General features: G+C 33.7%; 2 protein-coding genes and 1 pseudogene across 2 annotated transcripts; all 3 read right to left on the reverse strand.

Annotated features, from left to right (window-relative positions):
* Positions 1-5,066: 5,066 nt before the first annotated feature.
* LOC122722511 (cytochrome P450 82A1-like) lies at positions 5,067-7,197 on the reverse strand. The gene is made up of 3 exons (XM_043953504.1): positions 6,686-7,197; positions 6,253-6,610; positions 5,067-5,429 (listed from the first exon to the last, which is right to left on the reverse strand). The coding sequence occupies exons 1-3, from the start codon at positions 7,195-7,197 to the stop codon at positions 5,067-5,069; spliced, it is 1,233 nt and encodes a 410-aa protein (XP_043809439.1).
* A 6,073-nt stretch (positions 7,198-13,270) lies between these two features.
* Positions 13,271-16,419, reverse strand: LOC110605771 (annotated as a pseudogene).
* Positions 16,420-23,481: 7,062 nt separating this feature from the next.
* On the reverse strand, positions 23,482-26,765 carry LOC110606365 (probable transcription factor KAN4). The gene is made up of 6 exons (XM_043953031.1): positions 25,610-26,765; positions 25,410-25,486; positions 25,134-25,170; positions 24,742-24,895; positions 23,823-23,916; positions 23,482-23,707 (listed from the first exon to the last, which is right to left on the reverse strand). Exons 1-6 carry the CDS (start codon positions 26,085-26,087, stop codon positions 23,528-23,530), a joined length of 1,020 nt encoding a protein of 339 aa, XP_043808966.1. The 5' UTR covers positions 26,088-26,765; the 3' UTR covers positions 23,482-23,527.
* Positions 26,766-27,158: the final 393 nt, after the last annotated feature.

Below are 27,158 nucleotides of genomic sequence, written 5' to 3' on the forward strand. Positions count from 1 at the left end.
AGCATTTCTCATTCATTCATATTTTCAAAGTACGAAGTTTTTACATTGCACATTCCTTAGGGAAAATACTTCTTCAGGTGTTGAATATTCCACGCGTGAGGCTATGGGTTTCCTTTTAGGACTTCAATTCGGTATACCCCAAAGGCTTGACAGTTTTGGTTATCCTGAAGGGACCTTCTCAGGTTGGTGCCAACTTTCCCACTACTGCTCTCTTCCCCGTCGCTTCCAATCTTCTCAAGGCCAGGTCCCCTACTTTAGGCTCCTTTCTCTAACCTTGTGGTAGTAGTAGTGGGCTGCCTTTTATTGATAAGAAGCAGTACGCACTTGAGCCTCCTCTCTGATTTTTTCTAGGGCGTCCAGGTTGCTTCTCAACTTCTCTCCATTGGTGTCCTCATTGTTGAACTAAACGCGATGAGTGGGGATCTACAGTTCTATAGGGACTACTGCCTCAGTGCCGAATGCCAAACCGAATGGTGTTTCCTTCGTCGACGTTCGAGGGGTAGTCCTGAACGCCCATAGGATATTGTTGAGCTCGGCCACTCAGTTTTTCTTTGCCCCATCTAGCCGCTATTTTAGTCCCTGAAGGATGGTTCGGTTTGTGACTTCCGTCTGGCCATTTGTTTGAGGGTGGGCTACTAAGGAAAACTTGTACCAGATGCCCATGTTCCTTGTGAAATCCTTGAAGGATTTGCAGTCGAACTGCTTGCCATTGTCGGATATGAGTGCCCTCGGTATCCCAAATCTGCAGATGATGTTGCTCCAAACGAAGTCTATTACTTTGCATGCTGTAATGGTGGGCACGGCCTCAGCCTCAGGCTACTTGGAGAAGTACTCCACTGCTATTGTTACGAACCTCTTCTGCCCCGTGGTTTTAGGGAAAGGGTCCAAGATGTCTATACCCTATTGTGAGAATGGCCAAGGGCTTGATATGTTGGATTGTGGTGTAGCCGGGATATTAATGGCATTGGCAAATCTCTGACAGACGTCACATCTTCTGACGAACTCTTCTGCCTCTTTCTTAACTGTGGGCCAGTAGTACCCTTGCCTGAAGATTTTATTTGCCAACTTGCTTGCTCCTTCGTGCGCTCCACAGACTCCCTGATATCTCTCCTCCATCACCCTAGCCGCTTCCTCAAGACCCACACATTTGATCCACGGGCTGGATTTCCCCCTTCGATACAAGGTTCCCCTCACTGCCTGATAATTGGCAGCCTTGGCTGCAATTCTTTTTGCTCCTGTTTTATCCTCAAGCAACTTTTCGATCTCCAAATAATCCAGGTATGGGGTCATCTAGCTCTGCCCTTCTTCGATTTGCACTATTGTGGTAGGTTTGTCAAAAGTAGGGATGTTGATGTGCTGTATGTACACCTCATCTGGAAGTTGTTCCAATTCTTCCTCAGATAACTGGCTAAGCAAGTCTGCTTCTTCGTTTTCTCTCTAGGTATCCTCAAATACTCTACAACAATTTCCTGCTTGCGAAGCTCAGTTTCTAGGACTCGAATCTTGGCCAGGTACTTCTACATGATGGGCTCTCTTGCTTAGTATGCCCCAGTTACTTGATTTATTACTAGTTGGGAGTCGCTGCTTATTTTGAGGTCGATCGCCCCTACTTCCGATGCTATCAGCATCCCATTTATGAAGGCTTCATATTCTGCCATGTTATTAGAGGCTGTAAGCTCTAGGCGTAGGGTGTAGCAGACCTTGAATCCCTCCGGGCCTTTCAAAAGTATTTCAGCTCCACTGGCCTTACCGCTGGACACTCCATCGACAAACAAATTCCAGCTAAACTCTCGTGGTGGCTAGTCTCCATCCCTTCCTTCAGCTAGGCTAGGAAACTCCCTATTCTGCCCTTGTTGTTCCTCATTGAAGGAGCACTCGGCTAAGAAGTCAACGAGGACCTGGGCTTTGATGGATGTCTGAGGTCGGTATTGAAGGCAGTACGGGCTGATTTCGACAGACCATGCCAGCATCTGTCCTGAGATTTCAGGTCTGTGAAGAACTTTCTTCAGGGGTTGATCTGTCATCACGACTCTATAGTGGCTTTCAAGGTACACTCTGAACACCAACTTCTTTATGTTCTTGTACTTGACCTTGGCATCTTTGAGCACTTTGCTGACATAAAAGATTGGCCTTTGCTCCCCCCTTCTTCTCTCACCAGTACAGCACTTATAGCTTGTTCTGAGGCTGCCAGATATATCAAGAGTTCTTCCTCGGCTAGTGGACTGCTGAGCACATGTGATGAACTGAGGTATTGCTTGAGGTTTTTGAAGGCCTCTTGGCAAACCTCTGTCCATTCAAAGTTTGGGACTTTCCTCAGCTTTTTGAAGAATGGCAAGCACCGTTCTGCAGACTTTGACATGAATCGGTTGAGTGCTACCACCCTCCCTGTGAGCTTCTGCACATCCCTCACACAGGTCGGCTCTAGCATCTTCAATATAGCTTCCACCTTCTCTGAGTTTGGCTCAATGCCCTTTCCACTAACCATGTAGCCCAGGAATTTTCCTTCTCTGATGAAGAAAGTACACTTCATCGGGTTCAACCTCATTCTGTATTGTTCCAGCACCCCGAATACTTCTTTCGGTCGGCCAAGTGTTGCAGGAAGGTCTGGCTTTTCACCACCATATCATCCACGTATACTTCTATGTTTCTCCCTATCTGTCCCTTAAAGATTTTATTCATTAGTCGCTGATACGTTGCCTCTGCATTCTTCAGCCCGAAGGGCATGGCTTTGTAGCAATAAGTCCCATCTTCAGTTATAAATGAGGTCTTCTCTTCATCTGACCTGTCCATAGGAATTTGATGATAACTAGACATAGCATCAAGGGACAACATGTAATCATAACCGGCTGTGGAATCGACCATTTTATTAATGTCGGAAAGGGGATAACAATCTTTGGAACAGGCCCGGTTCAAGTCGATAAAGTCTATACACATTCGATATTTGTCATTGGCTTTTTTGACTAGCACAGGGTTAGCTAACCACTGTGGGTACATAACTTCCCTAATGAACCCTGCCTCCTCTAACTTTTGAACTTCTTCTCGGGTAGCTTGTTGTTTCTCCTTCTCGAACACCCTCTTCTTCTGCTTTATTGGTTTTGCTCTGGAGAGGACGTTGAGCTTGTGGGTTATCACCTCAGGGTCTATTCCTGGCATGTCGAAAGGCTTCCAGGCGAAGCTTGAGGCATGTCCTCTGATAAGGGCCATTGTTGCTGCTTTCTGCTCTTCATCAAGGCTCGTGTTGAGGCTGAAGACTTTATCAGCTTCTTCTTCTAATAGTGGAAATGTCTCCAACTCATCAACGAGCTCCATTCTAGCCTCCTTCTTTTCATCCCAGACTTCCATGACCTCAGGGTTTACCTCCTCTGCTACTGCATTTGGTTCTGCCATCGTGGATAGATACACTGCCTGAGCTTCCTCCTGTCGTCCCCAGACTACCTCCACCCCTATCTCCATTGGAAACTTTATGGTCAGGTACATGATGCTGGTTACTACTTTAAAATCATACAGCACCGGCCTTCCCAAAATTATGTTGTAGCTTAATGGGATCTTCATCATCAGAAAGATTGCGTAGTGGGTGTGAGACAGGGGTGGTTCTCCCAACGTCAGGGCCACCTTCACCTTTTCCTCTACTACCACAGGTGTTCCCCCTATCCCCTTGACTAGGGCCTAATCTCTCACCAGCTGCTCCTCTGGTATTCTCATCTGCTGAAAGACCCAGTAAGGCAGCAGGTTTACCTTAATTCTATCGTCTACCAGGATCTTGCGGACTCTGAAGTTGTGAATGATGGCTTCGATGAATAAGGCATCATCGTGGGGCATTTGGATCCCATGAGTATCTTAGGGGGAAAAGGAAATGGTCACTGGGAAGTGCTCTACTATTTGCAGGACTTCGCTGCTACTCCCTTCTCCACTCTGGCCTTTCTTCTTCCTTCTCCTGCTCATCCAACCTCTAGTCCCTCCTATGATCATATTGATGGTTTCACTAGAGCCGTCATTCACTGGCCCTACTCCCTGTCTACGGGGCCTCTCTCCTTCTGATTTTTTCAACAAAGTTTCGGAGATGCCCCCTTTTGATCAGCCTCTCTATCTCATTGATTAGTCGGTAGCAGTTGTTGGTATCATGGCCGTGGGTTCGGTGATACTGGCAGTACTTATCTGGATCCCTCTGGCTGGCGTCAGCTCTCATGGGCTTAGGCTATTGGATGAAGTCTTTATCCTGTACTGCCATGAGCACTTCGGCTCTAAATGCATTCAGAGGAGTGATTATCTCAGGGATCCGGGGCTGATATGTCCTCTATTCTCTCATATACCAAGGCTGCCTGTACATCTCATGCCCCCGATTCTGCTTCGTTTCTTGCCTCTCAGGCCTTCTCTCTTCTACGGCCTTTCCCCTGTCTCCGGCCTCCTTGGCAAACATACTGGTGGTTAAGGCGTCGTCTTGCCTTATGTACTTCTCTGCTCTTTTCATTAGCCCCACCAAGGTAGTGGGTGGCTTCCTACACAGCGACCCAAAAAATTAGGGGAGGTAGTCTCCTTCTGCATGGCTTCCACCGCCCTTGCCTCATCCAACTCGGGGATTTGCAGGGCCTCCGAGTTGAAATGGGCCATGTACTCTCTCAGAGATTCATTTTTCCTCTGTCGAACTGTCTTAGGAAGATGGTCTTCCTCTTAGCCGGGACCACTGTAATGAACCGGCTGATGAATATGTTGGCTAGGTCCGCAAAGCTCCTAATGCTCCCTGCTTCTAGGCTGTTGAACCATGCCCTAGCTGGTCCTGTGGGGGTGGTGGGGAAAACTTTACACATTAGAACATCTGAGAGAGTCTGGAGCTCTATGAACGTCTTATAGTTCAAGTTGTGCTCCCGGGGGTTTCCAGCACCGTCATAGGCTGCCATAGCTGGCATCATAAACTTCTTTGGGATGGTCTCCTGTTGGATCCACCCTGAAAAATGTGAGAATGTGGGTAGGAAAGTCTGGCTATTGTCATTTGCCCCTAGTTTAGCCAGGGGCTATTCTTTCATTCTCTGTAGCTTCTAGTCTATATTTGTCTCCTCTTGCCTTGGCCTTTACTCTAGGCGATATCCCTCTTCCCATTCTTCGCTTTCCATCCTCCCTGCTGTCCCAGCAGAATAGCTCTCTGCTTCATCACTTTCAATAAACTCTCTCACCCTCTGACCTCTGGCTTTGACTGCCGGCTCATCTTTCCTAGCTGCTCCTCCGCTTCTTTCTCCCGCTCTCTGACTACTATGTTGGGGGATTTGGTAGTTGAAAGTGGATTGGGGTTCAGTGGCATTGAACCCTTCAGCTACAGGGGGTACATTCAACAGGGCATTGAGGCCCCTCTGTTGCAGCATCTGTCCCTGTGTTCTGTAGCTGAAGAGCCATGGCTTGGAGCTCTTGATCACACAAGGTTGTTTTGGATTGAATCCCTGCCGAGCTCAGCGATGGATTGAATAGTACGGGAGGTTGGTTTGATATAGCTGTGGGACTAGAAAATGAAAATTATTGACCTTCTTAAGCAGAGTTCAGGTCCTTTGGAGTGTTGTTGGTGTGATTTTCGTTGTGGTTTACCATGTGAATCTCAGTGAGTGTTTACGGAAATGAAAATTCTGGTGACGGAAAGATCTCCTTCGCTTCCCACAGACTACGCCAATTGATATTATGAGATCCAGAAAATAAGTTTTACAGCGTGAGTGTAAGCTTAGTCAAGGAGGATCACGTATTCCCCTTTATCCCCTTCTTTTTTGTCCTCTAGTGACGCATAACCGTCACCCTGTTACAGTGCCAACTGTCTCTGTCGCACAGTCTCGTATATACGGACGTCCCAGCATACCCATCTTTGTCAGGCGACCATTTAATTCCCCTCCAGCGAGCGTGCTGATAGGGCTGTGGGGTAGCTGGGCATGCTCTCCTACCTCTTATCTTGTCACCGAGCTAGGCTCTCTTCCAATGGATTCAAGCTTAGCGTCAGTCCGGCTTGCTTGAACCTTGAGCTGGATGGCGTGACGGTGGATCGGGCTGCTCAGTGAGGTATACTGGCTTTGGGTCTATCTCTTTCTCCAGGGACCGGCCTTAACCCAGATGCTAGAAACCCGCCAGTCATCCATCATCAATTATTGTAATAGAATCATTATACATACAAAAATTGAATAGAAAATTTTCTCCATTCTTACTTGTAATAAATTTTTTGGATGATAAAAAAAAAAAACTATTACTTTTTTTACTATAAAGCTTGAATTATATGTACGTTACCAAGGATGTGGCTTTATTGATTGTATCAGCATCATAACCTTCAAGGTTTTTGTCATCAAGAATCGAAAGCATGACTTCCATGAAGTCTTGATCTTCTTTAGATTCTTCACCCAAACACCTATTTCGCTTATGTTCTTGTAGCCATTTCTCCAAAACATCATCTATTTCTTTAGCAATTTTCTTCATTGCCTTCTCATGTCCACCCACATCCATCCATCCAAGAAATGGAACAGCGTCCCTCAAAACAAGCGTCCCCAGAAAATAAAAAAGTTTCGTTATTCCATGCTGGAACTTATTTCTCCTTTCTTTCTCCTCACCAACAGCACCACCACCAAAATATTTCTTGCCTATAATCATCCTAAGAAGCACGTTCAAATTTAGGTCACTGAACCATTGCTTCATATCAACAACCTTTTTGTCCTGCCATGCTTACAACTCTTTCATGGAACTCTCCACTTCCTGGATTCTAATATGCTTGAGAAGCTCAAGCCGGCGGTTAGAGAGAAGTTCAAAGATGGATAATTTACGAGTTTCAGACCAATATGGACCGCCGGGGTTAACAGGAAAGAAAGCATAGTTGTAGCCCATAAATTTTGCGGCTACCAATGCTGGACGGAAGGTTACAATCATGTCATTGATACCCGTGAATATTTCCTTAGCCACCTCTGAACTGCTCACTACGAGAACAGGGTGAGCCCCAACCCGTACAGTGAAGATGGGACCATATTTATCAGCGAGTGTACCCAACGTGACATGAGGCTCGGATCCTGAAAACAAAGAAAAATGACCAGTTAAAGGCCATGCACCCGTTGGTTGGGGTGCCAATATGGCCTTGGAAGCTCTGGATTCCCATTTCTTTAAGCTTAATAGATATAAAGGGAGGAAAAGAGAGACAAAGATCCAGGCTACTATTGTGGTGTTCAAAAATGGAGAAAGATAATCCATTTTCCTAAGATTTTAATAGATGGAGGATGGGTTTTCTTCTTAAATTAATTGCATATAGAAGCTTCAGTTGCACACCTATATATAGAGTCACAATAGTGCTAGTGGAAGAAAATTTTAGAGTATAATATTAATTATTTTAGTAGACAATTGATTGTTTTAATAACAATTCAGTATTAATATTAGTATTTTAAATTAATTAATATTAATATTTAGTTAATATTAAAATTAATAAAATAAAATAAATTAAAATTTGATACTTTTATTATCATATTGGCCACATCATACTTTTAATAGTATGGCCCAAATGGGGTGACGAAATATTTTTATGTTCCATAATAAAATTGAAAAAACAAAGGGAAAGTAGTTAATTGATAAAAACATTTTATAATATAAATATTAAATGTGCGTTGCATTTTTGTTGTACATATACTTTCATTTATTATATGTAATTATTCTTTTATTAATTTTCATATAATATTATAATATTGCAGAATATTTATCTGAATAAAAATTAAAAAAATTAATAATACAAGTGATAATATGATATTTAAACTTGGATCGGATCTATTAAATTTCATATATATTAATAAAGTTGAAATATAAAGAGTTATAAAATGGTGACACTTGAATCAATTAAAAAACATCAATGAAAATGAGTTTGATCGAAGTATAATAAATAATAATGGAATTAGGTATTATATTTAGAGACGTTAAAATTTTAGAACTGCAAAATATAAGTTCAAAGTATAAAATTTGATGCCTCGTTTGATTTGATCACGCATCTATCCCATTAACCACACCATGTTTTTAATATTACGGTCCAAATGGGTTGACAATATTTTATATTTAGTAATAAAATAGAAAAATACAATATGAAAATAATTGCATTCACATATTTAATCTGGTTGTAGGTTTATATGAATAAATTTAAAAAGTTTCATAGTCTTACTTTTTCAATTAGGGGTGAGCATTCGGTCGGTTCGATTCAAAATTGAATCGAATCAAATAAACCTAAAATTGAAATTTTAGTGTTTATAAAAATCGAACCGAACTGATTTTGGTCAGAAATCGAATCGAACTAAACCGATCTGATTCGGTTTGATTCGATTCGATTTAATCGGTTTCAATTTTTAATAATTTTTACACTTTATTTTTAGTATTTAAAAATTTAATTAAAATATTTTAATCTGATTTAATTTCTCTATATTATTGAAAAAATATATTATTATCACTAATCGGTTCAGTTCGGTTTTTTCGATTTTTTTTAATCAAAACCTAACCGAACCAAAATAACTAAAATTTTTGAAATTAAAAATCAAACCGAACCGAAATGTATAAAAAATCGAACTAAAATTTTAAATCGATTCGATTCGATCGATTTTTTCGATTTGAATCAAACACCGCTCACTCCTACTCCCAATCCTCAATTTTCACTTAAAAAACAATTAACTTTCATTTAAAAAACAATTAATGCATAAAATCATTTTATAATACAACTTTTTTTTTTAAATGTGCATTGCATTTTTGTGCTTGTTGTACATTTAATTTAATTTATTATATACAATTATTTTTTATTTATTTTTCATGTAAGATTGTAATATTAATTTTTTTTAAAATAAAACTACTGATTGTATTAATAAAATTTCATCAAATAAATAGTGATATCATTCCAAACAGAAAGACAATTATGCATAATAGATTCTCTAACCAAAATATGAGCAGTTAGAGTAACATTACGACCAATCCATTTAACAGAAATATCCATCTAACAGAAATATTAGTTCTAGAGTCAAACAAAAATTTACAATCATTCAAAATCAAACCTCTGTATAAGATAATTTGATAAAAATATTTTTCAAGTGTCTGTCTAAGCACCTGCATAAAATAATTTAGCAAAGATGCATCTTCTTCTTTCTCATTTCTCGAGCATAAATCATTAAAGTCTTCCGAACAAAATCATGAAAAATAGTTTCTACAAGATAAAACTCGAATAAGGTTCCAAGACTGACGTCGTCATTACGATTTCGGAAATCCATAATAATTAAATCTCTATTTAACATTACCTTTCAAAACAATCAAATTAATAAAAATTTAAAGAAAAGCTAACTATAAAAATACACACATGACTCTTCAACATTAACGAAAGATGTCGTCCCAATCCTTACCTATTTATTTTTTAGCAATATATGATTTAATTTATTTATAAATAATTTGTTATTTTTTTATATAATATAATATTATAAAAAATTTGAGAAAACATTTAATATAATATAAGTAACAATCACATAAAATTTATATGATTTTTCATATTCAGTATTCAATTCGTATTTTAGAAGAATTGTCTATTTTTTATTGTTTTCATCTTATCTCTTCCACATTAGGTCTTATTCTTATGAAAAATTAAAACAAAAATATAATTTTTTTTCCTCCAAAAATAAAAGGATTTTAAGAGGACCAAAAGGTCCAAGGAAACTTAGGGCCCACAACATGAAAAAACCAAAGAACCATGTAACTCTAAGACCCAAACCTAAATACCAACCCGGAAAAAAGCCGAAAGATGCCGTTTCTAGGGGAGAGCAGTATTCGGTTCAAACCGAAAAAATTGACCGAATCGAATTGATTTGAAAATTTGGTTCGGTTTTTTATACATTTCGGTTCGGTTCGGTTTTTAATTTCAGAAATTTTAGTTATTTCGGTTCGGTTCGGTTTTAATCAGAAAAAAACTGAAAAAACCGAACCGAATCGATTAGTGATAATAATATATTTTTTCAATAATATAGAGAAATTAAATTATATTAAGATTAAAATATTTTAATTAAATTTTAAAATATAAAAAATAAAGTGTAAAAAATAAAAAAATTATTAAAAATCGAAACCGATCAAACCGAACCGAATCGAACCGAATCAGACCGGTTCGGTTCGATTCGGTTTCTGACCAAAATCGGTTCGGTTCGGTTTTCATAAACACTAAAATTTCGGTTTTCGGTTTATTCGGTTCGGTTCGGTTTTGAACCGAACCGACCGAATGCTCACCCCGTTTCCTTTTACTGCGGCCAAACACTTGACATGTAACTACCCGCGAAGCCAATGAGAGCAGTAGATCTCTGAAAATTTTTTAAAAATATTTAAATAATTTTATTTTAAAATAAAAAAAATTCCGATTAGATTATAAATTTAAAAATTTTATTAACGAGTTTTTATTTCAAAATTATCTGATTAAAATATTTTACATTTTTATAAATTTAATTTTTTTATTTTTATATTAAATAAATTTTTAGTGGATTAATATTTATGCTATTTAGTTCATTTATTTTTAGGTGTATTATAATATTTAATTTATTTTATTCTCTATTATTTTTCAATCTAAAATATTTACTTTTTATCTTCAAAATTTAATACTTCAAATAATAATTTTTTTAAAAAAATTATTTACTTATTATCTAATTTAATTTTATATATAATTTTTATTAATCAAATATACTTATTTACTCATCATCTAATTTAATTTTATGTATAATTTTTATTAATAATGGTACATTTGATGCGCCGTTAAATAAGATTTATATATTACGAATTAATATTTAACTTCATTTAATTATAATTAGTTTTGAATTAAAATTTATAGTAAGTTATTACACCATCTTGCATATTCATTACATTATCTCCCGTAGCACAACATGCGAAATGAAAATTGAGTTAAATTTTAATATTTAAAACTTATTTTATTTCTGCACTCTAAGACTTACCCTGATGTAAAGTGCATCCCTTAGCCTTGAAAGGTTTAAGGTTCGACTCCCCCAGCCCCCTATTTTAAAAAAAAAAAACTTATTTTACTTCATATTTTATTATATTAAATATAATAAAAATTAATACAAAAATAATTACACTCATAATTTTAAATTGGCAGTAAAGTGCATTTTATTATATTAAATATAATAAAAATTAATACAAAAATAATTACACTCACAATTTTAAATTGGCAGTAAGTGCATTTGAGTACAATTCTGCTCTTTTAATCTCCGATTCTCATTTTTAAAAAAAAAAATTAGTACATCCTCGATATTGAATCAAACATTATGAAAGGAAATTTATCAATATTGAATCAAACATTGTCAAAGGAATCTTTTTTTAAAAGTTAATTATTATTCTATAAACGAATAGAACATTAATCATTAAATTTATTTTGTTATCGTATTAAATATTTTCTAAGAAGTGATAATTTTTTATTTATTTTATTATTGAGAATTTATTTATATGATTAAAATTATATGTTAAATTATTTAAATTTAAAGAATAATTTTTATTTTTTAATAATAAAAATATTTTATGAATAATCTTAAATTATTTAATAGATTTAATGGTTTATTTAAATTTTAAAAATAAATAAATTTAAAAAGTATAAATTTAATAAGTAATAAATTAACAATAAACCATAAATAAAAATCATTATAATCTTATTATATTATTATTAATTTTTATTAAAAAAAAATTTAATATATAATTATTTTATATATTTTATTTTTTTATCACTTTTTTAAATCCAATTTTAATTTAAAATTTTTGCATGTGCCATAACACATAATCATAGTCATGCAAGCGATTCAACCCTTTCATAAAAGGAGAAAAACAGTCAGAACTATATTAAAAGCACGAACACACCAAATGGGGTGGAAAATAGAGTCGAACTATAAAGAAAGGGAAGTTGATCTTCTGCTATCGTGTTCAACAACCATCTCCAGTCAAAAGAGCTTCCAGATTCAAAATTAACGGCTTGAAAAGGTTAGACAAGATGATGCGAACAGGCTCTCTAGTATTCTCGTTAACCCTTTGTCCATCATGATGCCTGTTAGAGAGCAGATCTGGAAGAATAAATATATAAGAATAAAGTAAAAAGCACAAACAATACACATAGACAAACAGAAATAAAATTCTCACATTGTCAGTATTATTGGAGCAAGTCAAAGTCATGTACAATCTAGGAGAACACCCAGATCTGGACAAAGAAATGGAAAAATCACTTTTACCGAAGAGAGCATGGTCAATCTCACAGCGCCGACAAGGAACGAGACACGTTGTCTTAGAAGAAGCTCTCCGCACGAGAGAGAGAAAATTCTTTCTCCACAAAATTGAGAGTAAAATAAGCATTATTGGTGACGCACATGAATTCACACTCATCAATTGCTACAGATTTCATTCGTCTGGCATTTGAGTTCCCACCTTCTTCCCCACTTTTGCACTATCCTTTCAATTTCACTCTCGTAATGATGGTTTTATGTTTTATTTCCCAAAGGTCAACAGTGGCTGCTCCCACAGATCTTGACCTATTTTTTGCTTGTAATATTTTTAAATTTTATATTTAGATAACTATTATTGAAGATGTTAATAAAAACGTTTCAAATATATTAGTTTAATAATATTAAAATTATAATTAAATTAAAGACGATATAGTTATAAAGATATTTGGAAATTGCGTTCTATTAAGTATACCTAAATTAAATTTCAAAAAAAAGTTTAATTAAATTGAAAATGTAAATGTATTTTGTTCTGCAATATATATTTAATTTAATTATTTTTTATTTTAATTATAAACCCTCTCAATTTACTCAATTAAAATTAAATGTTATTCACATTGGATTAGTCTATAATAAAATTAATTTCTATTTGTCTAAGATACCAACCATTATTAATAAAATTTTATAATTATTTTTTATTTAAAAAACGTAATACAAGCAAATATTTATTTCATAAAAAAAACACTAACCACTTATTTATTTTAATTGTGCTTAGATATCTATAAATTTTTAATTTTAAAATTCAATTAAAATTAGAAACTTTTTAAGATAAAATTTAATTGTATATATAATCACGCGTAAGAATGTGCATGAAAATAATTCCTACAAATATGAATTTTTAATCCAAATTTAATTAATAATTTGATATCTAAAACTGATTAAACTTTTACATTTATTCATATTTAGTTCAAATTCAATTATTTTGAAACTGTTTAATTTTATAAATTTTAATTAATAATTTATCAATTGTATATTTAAACATACAGATACTGGAAGTGGCAACAGAGAAGTAGTGCTCCTGCAATCATGACTTGCTTAGATTTCCTTTATCATTCCAAACAACAGAGCGGCAGGCGGGGTGAGAATACAACTTCCAGAGGAGTTGTTTTCATATTTGTTAGTCCAACGCCAGGAGTCATATCTATGGCTGCATCTGAGGAAGTAGAAATTTCAAAAGACTGCAGTAAAGTAGCCATTGTCAAATGAATAATTTGGAGGGCGTAAGATGCTCCAGGGCATGCTCTTCTGCCACCTCCAAACGGAAGCATCTCAAACTTGTGGCTCCTCACATCAACGTTATTATGGGTTGTGAGAAATCTTTCTGGCTTGAACACCATTGGATCTGGCCACACAACAGTGTCTCTATGGATCTTCCAAAGGTTCACCCGCAGCCAAGAGTTTTTTGGATGTAATAGCCACTTATATTACAGTCCACAGTGAATTGACGAGGTCCAGAGATAAATGCCGGTGGGTAGAGGCGTAGTGTTCCTTTGACTATGGCTAGGAGATAAACAAGTTTGCTGATGTCTTTATCGTTCACTAATCTTTCCTTCCCAATGACTTCGTCTAGCCCTTTCTGTGCCTTCCTCAATACAGGCTTGTGGTTTAACAATAATGCAAGTGCCCACGTCATGGCTACTGCAATGGTCTCATTTCCAGCAACCATACTCTGCAAATAGGGCTTTTTGCTTTTCCAAGTGAAAAAAAAAAAAAAAAATTCTCAGATCCTAATACGGTAAAAAAATTTTCACAAATCAAAGAATTTTAACTCCACCGCGGTAGAGCTTACCGCACTTCAAAGTGCGGTAAGAGAGATTTATTAAAAAAAAAAATTTAAATATATTACCGCACTTTTAAATGCGGTAATGATTGCCGCACTCAATCAATATAAAAATATAAATTTAATTTTTATTTAATTAATTTTATTTATTTAATTATATATTAAATTTATAAAATATAATTACAAAAATTATATTAATATTATTATAAATATTAATTATTTTAATTAATTTATAATAGAATATTATATTTTTTATATTTTTTTTATTATTTTTATTACAGTTAATTTATAAATATTTATAAATTATAAAATTATAAAAACTTAAAATTTATTTTATTTTATATTTTTCATGTCAAAATATTTTATAAATAATAAAAAAAAATAGTCTATATAATACGGGAGAATATTTATTTATCTTTAATATTATTTTTTGACCTTATTATTTGTATATATATTAATTTATTTTTATTATATTATTGTTCCTAAATATTTAGATATATTTTTTTATTTAATTTTTTATACTTTCTACATTGATAAATATAATTAATAAAACAAATTATATATATAATTGGCATTAATTAATATTTTTTTTTTAAATTGGAGATTGAAAATTGGAGAGTAAATATACATAATTAAATTTACTTAAATATACATATTATCATATTAAATATTAAATATGTGAATACTATATTAATATATTTATATATATTCTTAACATTAATTAAATTATATAAATTAATAAAATAAAATAGTAAATATGATAAATATAATATTATATTATAAATAATTTAAATTAATTAATATTAATATTAATATAATTTTTATAACGATATTTTATAAATTTAATATAAAATTAATTAAATTAATAAAATATAATAATTAATTAAATAAAATTTTATTAATTAATATTAATATAATTATATTTTATAAATTTAATATATAATTAAATAAATAAAATTAATTAAATAAAAATTAAATTTATATTTTTAAATTGATTGAGTGGAGCTCTGCCGCACTCGTGCATTACCGCACCGCAAAGGTGCGGTAATGTATTTAAATAATTTTTCTTTTAATTATTTTCCCTTATTGCGCTTTTGAAGTGCGGTAATCTCTACTGCACTTTAAAACTGCGGTAGAGTTAAAATTCACCTGATCTGGAAAAAATTTTTTGCAGGATGAAGATTTGAGATTTTTTTTTTTTTTTCACTTGAAAAAGCAAAAAGCCCCTGCAAATATCTTTGATCCATCAATTTTATATCCACTGGATGATGCTTTATTAGTATAATTAGTTAACACAAACTATTTTTCAATCAAGGTAAATTATAGGATACCAAGGATACGGCTTTGTTGATTGTATCAGCATCATAACCTTCAATGCTTTTTCCATCAAGAGCTGAAAGCAGAACATCCATAAAGTCTTGATCTTCTTTAGATTTTTCACCAAAATATCTATTTCTTTCATGTTCTTGCAGCCATTTGTCCAGAAGATGTCTAGTTCTTTAGCAGTTTTCTTCATTGCCTTCTCATGTCCATCCACATCCATCCACCCAAGAAATGGAGCAGCGTCTCTCAAAACAAGTGTCCCGAGATAATGAAGAAGTGTCGTTGTCCGCTCTTGGAATTGTCGTCCTTCTTTCTCATCACCATCAGCACCAGCACCAAAATATTTCTTGCCTATAATCATCCTAAGAAGGATATTCAAACTCAAGTCACTGAACCACTGCTGCATCTCAACAATGCTTCGTACAAATCTTTTGTGGAAGCTTTTACTTCCTGGTTTCTAATATGCTTAAGAAGCTCAAGTCGACGGTTAGAGAGAAGTTCTAACGTGGATATCTTGCGCGTTTCACGCCAATATAAACCACCAGGGGTGAAAGGAAACAAAGCATAGTTATAGCCTATAAGTTTTCCGGCTACCAGTGCTGGACGGAAGGTCACAATTACGTCATTGACGCCGGTGAATAATTCCTTACCCACCTTCGAGCAACTCACCACGGGAACGAATTGAATCCCAAGGCGTATAGAGAAGAGTGGGCCACATGTGTTAGCGAGTGCGGCCAACGTAATATGAGGAGGGTCGGATCCTGATAACAGAGGCAAATGACCTATTAAAGGCCATGCGGCTTGTGGTTGGGGTGCTGGTATGCCTTTGGAAGCTCTAGATTTCCATTTCCTTAGTAGATAGTAGGGGAAGAGAAGCATGGCAAAGATCACAGCTGCTATGGTGCTGTTGAAGAATGGGGAGAGATGATTAAAGATCACAGCTGCTATGGTGCTGTTGAAGAATGGGGAGAGATGATTCATTCTGCTTAAGATTTTGGTGGGTAGAGAAGATGGATTTTGTTCTTTAAATTAAGTGCACAGCGAAGCTTTGCCTGTTCCATATTTAAGAGCATCATACTCATGGATTCATGTCTTAATCTGTAATTAATAAATAAGATCTAAATTTATTCTAAATATTATTATTATTATTAAAAAAATCATAATTAAAAAAAAAACCTTACAACTCAAGAAACCCTGCCACCATTTTATAAATAGACGCTATACATCCGAGACTCAAGAGAGGTATACGTTTTACTTGTCTTCTTTATTAAATTATTTTAATTTAATTTAATTAATAATTCTGTTCAATTCAATTTTTTTTTGTAAATAACACGTCGATTTAGTATTATTATAAGAGCCTGACCGGCCCAAATTTTCTTAAATAACTAAGTGGGACGCTTCAATCATATATAAAAAAAAATTAAAAAATCAAAATTGCACATGTTTTGTGATTTAGAGATTAATTTAACTATCTCACAAAAGAAAATTTAAAATAAACAATTAAAAAAAGAAAGAAAACTCAAAATCAAGCTTAAGACTAATTGTAGTTGATCTTATACCATTTGTAGGTGTTTGAGACTTATACTCAATCGATTACCGGCGTAATAAAAATAAAATAATAATAATAATAATAAAATAAAAATATAAAAAAGTTTACGAGTTTGCATTGATTTTTGAGTATGGTTCTATATTTCAAATGAGAAAATTTTTTATTGACGATGAATTATAAAAAAATAACAATCAAGCTCGATTACATATTTAATAAAATGATGAAAAAAAAATTTCAGCACTTTTTCGTCTCACAACTCTTTTTTTCACATTTAAAATAGTTGTTTCTTAAATAGCATACTTGACGATCTTGGTAATTAAAAAATTAAAATGCTCTCTGTTTATTTAATGAAACCGAGGTAAATAAAATATCATTCTTTCTTTTAATATACTCTCTCTTGTTAGACGTTCTAAACTCTTTGAAGAATTCATGCATTCTGAATTTTCGGACACTGTACCCCTTCTTTCATCAAATCTACTTTACTCAGTCCTGCTTTCATCAGGCAAGTCGGCCCTTCCTTCAGGCAGGTCAACACTTCAACAAATCATCTCGTCAATAAATTGTCACCTCATCTCTTATTTCTTGCTAAAAATTTCGAATTCTTTTATTCAGAAATTTCAAATTCTTTAAAAAAATACGAATATCAATCATTTATCAATAAAATGAATTAAATCCTATGAATTTTTTTTTTTACCAACGCAAGTAGTATTACATTTAAAATATTCAGTTGGTAGGATCAAACAAGTTAGCAAACTAAACCCTTGGCCCTTCATGAACACCAAATCTATTCTGAAAAATCCACGATCCAATCCAAACTAAAAGGATTGACAGCAAAAATATACCGACTATGCAAGTGCCTTACATATACACCTAGACACCGACCTCTAACTTAATAATATTAAAAAGTCATCAACCACTAACACACAACAAACAAATTAGACAGCAAGAATAATGATAAGTCGTCAACCTACCTATCCAGATTAAGAAAAAGAGACCTCTACAATCGATATATTTATGACTAATGATTACCAGAAAGATAACTAGCATATAACATTTTCAATTTAATAGGATCATGGAGTAAACTATAAAAATCAAATACTTAATCTAGATTCGAATTTCATTGCCCATCAATCCTGTGACTAGAAATGGACAATAAAAAACCAAACTACAACTAGATATCAAAATCACTCACAAGAACCAAACAAATTAACCACTCAAACCCAAATAATAATAATAAAAAAAACAAGAAAAAGGAAGCTTGAGTGGACATTTGCTGTCGCCTTCCTTTTCCCTGGATGAATCCAGATGATTCGATTTATGATCTTATCCCCTAATTAGTCCAATAAAACATCAGATAAAAAAGCCAAAAACACTACAGTACTCCAGCAGGAAATTATAAAAAAAATCTCCGGAGGGCAGGTAATAATTAGCTTTCAATATCTTTTTAATATTCTTTTGAGATAAAGGAACAAGCAAACAAATTAATAAACATATCATTTGTTTACTGAAGATACGAAGATTAAACAATTAACTTAAATAATACACAAATGTTTCAATATATTAATTAATAACATGCCATTTCTGATTTAAAAGAAAAAAGAAAAATATAATGTCATTTCTTTTTATTTCCATATTTCTTGATTTTATAAATAAAAGTATCATAAAATTTTAATGAATTGTCATTTCATATGAAATTGTATTACCATTTCACTTTAAAATTTCTTCATGTAATGGTTACAATAACAGTCTCATTTCCAGCAACCATACTCTGCAAATGACTTTGATTGGCTAATTTGCCCCCATTAGAGGATGCTTAATTACTTATTATGGAAAATATTAACAATATTTTGGAGCATATTTTTGCAAGGAAAGATTCTCAGAGAATGGATACTCTCTCTCTCTCTCTCTTTTTTTTTTGGTAACAAAAGAAATCATTAACCTTATAATATTCCATAGGAATTCTTTTATGGGCCATGTCCCGGAAAGGATGAATAAGTTTAAAGGCCTCTCCCACTCAAGCCTATACTGGGTGGCCCAATCTCCACTCTAACACCTCCTTCTGCAATTTAGTGCAAATTGGGAGTCCAGTGAGAATTTTTTTTTTTTTCAAATTGAAAATAGATTTATATAAATTTTTAAAATTTTCAATATGATATATATACAACCATAATCCATCCTTCATTTCAAATTAGTTTAATTTTTTTCCCTTTTTAACTCTCAAGTGATTTGGTATGTGTCAGATCCTCAGGCCACTGTTTATGTTCAACAAGCACTGGAAGGAAGGTATGGTCCATAGACTATAAGGCTTCCTTATTCCCAATTCAACTTCTCAAATCTCCGGTTTAAAAGAAGTTCAGCAGCATCACACTCCAGAGCGAGCTGCAGGGTGCAAAACCAAATACTGAATGGTTATAGCACATTTGCTTCGCCGCTGCTGTGGTGGGATGAGAAGCAAGGGCTTTGTCATATATGGGGAACCACAAAAGGCACGATGACTGCATATGCGGATTTTGATTTATGGTTTGGTAAAGAAGCTTTATCAGCACCACCCAATAGATAAAGGATGGCCAACACTTGGCTATAGACCAGCCGGTTCAGGAGCCTCTCCACTCTTGCTACGTTTGCTACTATTTGTCCATTGAAGATATGCATTGCAAAAGAAGATGGGAGTTAATTAAATAAAAAAAGGATCCATAATTGATTCATAGATTTGCAGATATGAAACTAAAATCCTAGTCAATTTCTAAGCCTAGTCCAATAAAAGAGGAAAAGCTCAATATGAAGCATGCCAAAGTCTGATGATTTATTGCTTTCAAAAAAAAGTCTGATGATTTATGACACTGGCCATGTCATCCTTATACACCAACACACACATAATGTAGATTGATAAATACTACCAAAAAATAATGAAACACTCTTCATATATATAGCATTCTTAATCACTGTTTTAATTAAACTCTCTTACTCATTTAATTTCTGAAATGCAACTCGAAATTAATATTTGTATCTCTCAATTTTTAGCAGAATGACGTGACAGTCAGCTAGGAGTTTTAACCCAGCCAGATGGTGACTGTTCTTCATACCATAGCAGATTTGAGTTATTCAATTCCAGGTTATGGTGGGACAGAAGAGATCTATGAGGCTTATTAGCTATGACTACAGTAAAAAACATCACCTGGCCTCATTATGCCTGAAAGGCACTAATTATGATTGACTTGTTAGAAAGTGCAAAGGTGTTGCATCTCCAGCCACACACACTTCCTTTAGAAGTGGATTGCAAGAAAACCGTACACAAAATCATCAAATAACATCAATTTCCTCCACTATAACAAAGAGCAAGTTCTCCACTCTCTCTTTAGACAACACAATATACTAAACAGAAATTATATAGAGCTTGATTTGACAGGGACACGATCTTGCATCTTTTGGCATTCCCCACCCAACAGAAGATTATCAACGAATCCTTCATTGCCCAGGAAAAATAAAGAAAAAGAAAAAGAAATTCGATTGTCTAGAAAAATTATTAGCATAAAATAGAAATTATATATTTTTTTAAAGACGATTGAGAATAAACATTATACCTTTGTAAGCTAAGAAAGAGAAGATCTTACAATTAAGGTCATTTAAGTAGAATACTCATTTCTTTCAATTCCTTTTAATGTAAAGCAAATACTTCGTAAATACAAGCATTTGAGAAGTGAAATTTCACCTCTTCGTAACTACAATTAAGTTCACTCTTGTTTCTTTCATGTGTACACAGAAGAATCTAGAAAATATCAAATTTATTTCATTTTCTCTTTCCATTTCATGTGTACATTGGAGAATTTAGAAAATATCAAATTTCTCTCTCCATTTCCCCCAATCCACACAAAGGGAAAGAGAAGGTTTTGCAGGTTATACAAGAGTGAACAACAGATTAAGCAAATACTCTGTATCTGATTTCTGAAAGAACACAAGGGTCTGTTTGGGTCCAATAAATCAAATCCCAGTAAAACAAGCCACTACGGTCTAAACCGGGAGGTACCCAAAAACACTAACACATCTCAGAACTGTTTAGAATTGTTATGGAAAAAAAAATAATAACTTAATGGATCGAATAGGGGATGATAGTGGGGGGGGGGGGGGGGAGGGGGGGGGGGGGTAGAAAGTGGGACAAAGGGGAGAATTGATAATAGAGACAGACGCATTGTTTGTCTGAAGATCTAATGCAAGATATGATGTAATGATGGCCAATGTGGAAAAAAAAAAAGAGAAAATACCTAAAATTCAGAGTTGTATGGGCTCATTGGTTTGAAATGTTGGTGATCTGCCTCAGCCTCAATTATTTTGGACGCACAATCATTGCTCAAGGATACTAACAATTTCTTCTTCTTCTTCTTCTTCCTCATTGGTATAATTGATTGGGCTGTCTGCAATTGATGTTAATTGCTTTGCAGCGCAGGAGCCGCTAGCTTGTTTTGAACATCGCCTAACCTAACCTGTTTTTAAACGGTTTTAATGGCTCATTATTTTGTTGGACTGTGGAGCCTCTTCCATTTTACCATCATCAGTCCCGTCCTTTTTCTTTTATTAAACCTTCGCTCACAGGGGCGCCGAGTCTCTGCCTTTAAAATTACCCCCTGTTTGGACTGAGGTAAAATTCACAAGGGAAAAAAATGGTACGGGAAGAAAATTACAGAATGCAAGACTCTGTTTATTTATTTGCAAGAAAATAATTTATAATTTAAAAAATTTTATAAAAAATAATTTTAAATGAAATAATTTATTTTTTATTATTTAATTTTAATTTAAAAATAAATTTTATTAGTAAAATTTTATATAAAAATTTTAATAAAAATCTTAAAATATAAAAAATAACTTTTTTTAAGAAAAATTTATTTTTTCAAAATGATTTGATTTTTTATTAATTAAATTTTTTGAGTGTTTTTAAATATTAAAAAATATAAAAATATATTTTTTATAAAATAAAAATATACTATTTAAAAAGAAACCATAGAGAGAATGGGTCAAAATTTTTTTTTCCTTTATATGTAATTTAGAGTCCATTTAAAAATTACCATTGGAATACTTAAATTAGTCAACTTATAATTTAATCTCCATGTTTTAGTGAAATGCAAAATTATTATCTTATTAATTTATAATAATTATAATTACTATTTATTTCATTTGGGCAAATTAATTATAGTATCCATTTGGTCCCCTGTTTGTTCACAGTATCCATCATTGACGTGAATTGGGTCCTCCAATTATTCACTACTTTTCTTCTCTTACTTTTTCTAGGTCAAACTTTTTATACAAAAATGCTAGCCTACCTTTTTTATTCAAGTGATTATCTAATGTTTCTTTATTTTATTGAATAAAAAGAATTTAACGAATTATCTTGAATGTAATATTCAAATTATAATCCATAAATTTGATACAAAATACATGAATATGATAAATCTTTTTTTTAGATAATGAAGGAATTCCTTTGTTCTATTTATCTGTACTGATCACAGCGAATGAAAAATTTTTTCCTTTCTTTTATCCAAGTTCATGATATGAATAAGTCACACATACACCTTAATACATATTGGTCGATGTTGAGGACATCCTCAAAAGCAAGGGATTTGATGACATTTCTGATTGGCTGTCTTGTGTTTTTAATAAGTTGTTTAATCTATCACAAATTTAGACTAATAATAAATGTATTTAAATAAATTTGAGAAATTTCATATTTTATTTTCTCAATTTTCATCTAAATAAATAAATATATATATATTTACTTTGTTGTTAATTAGCCTGACTAATAAAATATATCAAACTAAATAAGCATTTTTGAAATGCAAATGGCTCATGTTAGCACACAGATTATGGATGATATTTTATAATTCCTAATTTTTCTTAATTTAAATAAGTTGTTAAATTATTAAAATAGGTTAAATGTGCCTTTTAAAATGTTAAAATAAATCAAATAATATATCCTTTAATTTTTAAAATAACATAAATAAATCTCTAATCTCTTTGTAATTTTGATAAAAAAAATATATCTTGCTGTGTATTCTTATATATCGTTATTATATTTTTAATTTTATTTTCTTTTATTAAAATAAGATTATATATATTAGGTTGAATCTGCTATATGCATGACTATTATTAAATGGGAGTCAACACGGGTATGATTAAGAAGATGATTCTGCAGCAAGAAGGCAGCGCAATTGATTGACATATAATAATTACAAGATATTTCCCATTACAACTTGACCCACCTGTCCATGAATTAATCTGGACCCTCCGATTTCATGACCCTCCCAAGGACAGCGTTCAGATTAGTCCAGTCCATGGCCCAAACTTGAAAATTTTCATCATGACAACTGTTGAAATTATATATTTATTTTCAATTTTTTTTAAGGTCGTGCACTCTTATACCTTAACTCCAGCAATTCAGAATCTCTTTTTTTTTTTCTCATAATAATTAAGTTACCATTTTTTTCCCCACTTTTCGCAGTCGAGACAAAATTCCAAGAACATGGAACAGATGCATGAAAAATATTAGATACTTTCGTCCATGCACGTTCAACAAAAAAAAAAAAAAAAAAAAAGGAGACAAGTGTATTTGTTAGTGTTTTAACACTTTAGAAGGGTAAACTCATTCGATGATTCAACACTGTCTATTTGCCAACTTGGCCTTCCAAGAGTAAACTCTAGATTAATCAACATGTCTGAAGATGACAAGGACCTAGAGTCCAACTCCGATCTCTCCTTCGCCTTTTCAGACATATGGAGGGCTGTCATGGCTCCGTCCTCCTAATAAAACAGGATCATAATTATAATTAACCGAAGGAATTTGGAAATGTGTTAAGCTATTCAATTCCAACATGTTATATTTTGTTTTTTAATGACAATATCATTTAAATCTTACATTAGCATCATCTGCATTGAAATGAGAATATGTTGAAACCTCAGTGTTCAATCTATTTTTGTCTGTTGTCTCCATTGATGCTGACCACGAACCTCTGTTCGCAAGATTACCAAGAAATCAATAACAAAATATTGCTAGTGATGCAGATTATTGAAGAGGGAAAATATATAAGAGGTTAACAGGCAAAGAAATGCTTCTGTTTCTATTGTTTCTTGATGCCGATCATGGAAAATCTCCATGGGCTAATTAAGATATTAACCTTGCATTATTCTCTTTTTATTTTTAAAAGAGATTTAATATTGGACGCGTGCATCCATTCTGCAACTTGAAATTATGAGTGCTGAGATGACAGCATTATTTCAAGATTGAAATTTGTCATTATCAAGAAACTCAAAAAGGAAATAAATATGATGAACAAAACTAGATCCTTTGGTCGTTCGTTGATTGTCCACAGGTATATTTATAAGCCAACAAAATCCAGCCAAAAACATTAACGACCGGAGGAATGACTACCACTTCAGTTGAGAAGGGTATGGCTTATGAGGATTACACGATTACCCATTGGATTTAGAAAAAAAAAGAAAGACATTGAGATTTGAACCAAGCTCTTGACTTTTAGAATACATTGGGATCAAGGAAGTAACAATCCAACGGATACAGAATGTTATGCAAGGTTCACGTAAATCACTATTCATTACTGTGTGCCTAGAAACCCTAGGTGAAGTTCATTAAGATCTATGTAAGTACTAGAGACTCTAGCCTATTAATTAAAAAACTACTGAACATAGACGACAGAACATGTTGGACCAGTAAGATCCATCACCAAGAGGCGTACGTGTATATGCGTGCATGGATGTTTGCAGATGATGAACCTTGTGAAAAAAAAATAGGGGAGAAGGCAGGCAGGAGAAAGACTCACCTTATTTGGGTTTCTTGTATGGTTGGCAGTGGTGATGTTTGTGGTGGGTTGAGAGAACAAGAAGGGTTGGTTTCAGCTTTTCCAGCAGATAATCCTGCATCCACATCAACGATTCCTGCACTTTGCTTCAAACCCATATCTGTCTGGCCTTGACCTGCAATCATCATAGATAGAGCTGTTGGTTCTGCTTTATCAGACATCAACCAAATAATTCACATGGACTTCAAGTCCTTCCAATTCAAAACTATTTTTGTTTTAGTTCAAAACAGTGAATCAAATGATAAGAGTTTTGGCCACACTTGAATCACCCTGCTCTCTCTATGTCAAGCAAAGAGAATAACGGAAGGGGAAGTAATTTAAGGTCGTTTGGAAGGAGAGAATCTAAATTTTACCTGATCCCTTGTCAGTGCTCCTCACTGTTCTATACATCTGCATGAACACACCCATAGAAAAATATGAGAAAAAGAAAGTCTACATTGCTAAGATTACTCTCTAGATTCCCTTTTGTCTTTACCCATTTGTTCTTCACCCCCACTACAAATGAGTCATATAGCAATTCACATACAGAGAAAAACGACGGTAAAAATGCAAACGTAACAATGGGAATATTGAAAATTTCCAGCCATTCATAATTTCAAAGTATTGCAGATTGAACACAGTAAAACCACCTGCAAATGACTCTTCACGTGAGCTAGGGTTAGATCCTTCACATTCATCAACTCCAAAACTGATTTGGGTGTTGCTCCTGTGGCATTTTTAGAAACACAAGTATAATAAGCTTCTGATCCTTTGGGAAACAATTTCTATGGAAATGAACTTCAAATATAGCAATAGGAGTGCAAGAGAACATTAGATTGTTGTGTATTACTTTCATGGCCACCAAGAAGCTGGACCGCATGAACAAAGTGAGCATGTAAAGTTGTGGTCCATCTCATTCTAGGAGCCCTGATGCTTCTCTTCACCCCACTAATCATTCTTCCATTTCTCTTGAACTCGCGGCCGTAGATTTGAGGTTGGTGACGGTGAGGATGGTGATTAAGATTTCTCGATAGTTGCAGTGTTGGAGGACTCAAATCTGCCAGTTCAAAACCTAAGCTTAAAGTCCGCTCACTAGGACCAAGATTGTAACTTCTCCCTTGATTAAAGAAGCCATTTTCATGGCTCAAATCGCTTTCACTGCTACCAGAATCCGTAGTTGAGCTCCTATCATTATAGAAAGCTTTCCTAGTTAATCCTCCGTCATAACCCACTTCTTTTATTGCTTCCCGATCAGAGGCTGATGGCGGGCTGATCTGCAAGGAAAGATCAGGTAAAGGTGATGCAGTTCTCATAGAGTTTGAAAACATGAGGCTGATGAAGATCTAATTTAGTCAAAATCGCTTGGGAGAAAGAATGCAAAAGTGAAAAAGGAAAGAAAGAGGATTAAATGAGAGGGATGAGGAAAGTAGAATAGGGAGGCAAAGCTATTTCAGGGAGAAATAGCTGAAAAGTAATGGAGGAGTGATTATATGATTATATCATGAGTGCCTTATGATTTGCATGGGTGCTGAGAAAGAGAGAGAGGTAAAGAAAAGAAAAGAAAAGAAAAAGAAAGAAGAAAGCAAAGTAAAGAGAAAGAATAGGCTTTTTTCAGTAGGTTTCCTCTAGGGTTAGGAGATCAGAGATGGAGAAAAAGATATAAGCAGAGGTGAAGGAATTGCAGAGAGTACTAGTCAGATTTTTTAAAAAATGGCAAGAAAGGAGAAAGTAACAGAGGTTTTCTGGGGAGAATGGTTTAAATGAAAAGTTAGTGGAAAAGGGGAAGCTGTGTATTCAAGGATGCAGAGGGATCAGAGACATTTATTCAGAGATATAGAGAAGAGGGTGGTAGTGGTAGGACTCTAATTTTTTTTTTTTTCCTCTTTATCTTTCTTACGGAGAATGAAAAGGAAGTTGCAGAGGATATAATGGTGGAATGGCTGGGATTCCAGAAAACAAAAGGGCCTATTGTTCAAAGGAATATTTGGAAGAGAATTGAGATTTTTTTTTTTCCTTTTATTTTTATTTCTATTTTTTCTCTCTCTCTAGCTCTCGCAATCTATCTGTGTTGATGATTGTGACCCTTTTAAATTCTTTAATTCCTTTTTTTTCTTATTATTATTATCAGTTCTATTTTCACTACTATTGTAATTGCAATATTTCCTTTTATATATGATCTTAAAGAAGGATCGACTAACAGACCGAAATAAATATATACATAAATTAATTATTTAATACTGTATAATTACCTAAGATTAATATACTTACCCTTTTAATCTAATTTTTTTAACAAATCAAACATGCACAAATACATTTTTTATATTTATAAAAAAATAAGTATATATAAATATTTAATATTATTAATAGAAAAATATACTTCTTATTAATAAAAAAAAATA

Source organism: Manihot esculenta, chromosome 18, assembly GCF_001659605.2.
Source record: "Manihot esculenta cultivar AM560-2 chromosome 18, M.esculenta_v8, whole genome shotgun sequence".
Lineage (NCBI taxonomy): Eukaryota > Viridiplantae > Streptophyta > Magnoliopsida > Malpighiales > Euphorbiaceae > Manihot > Manihot esculenta.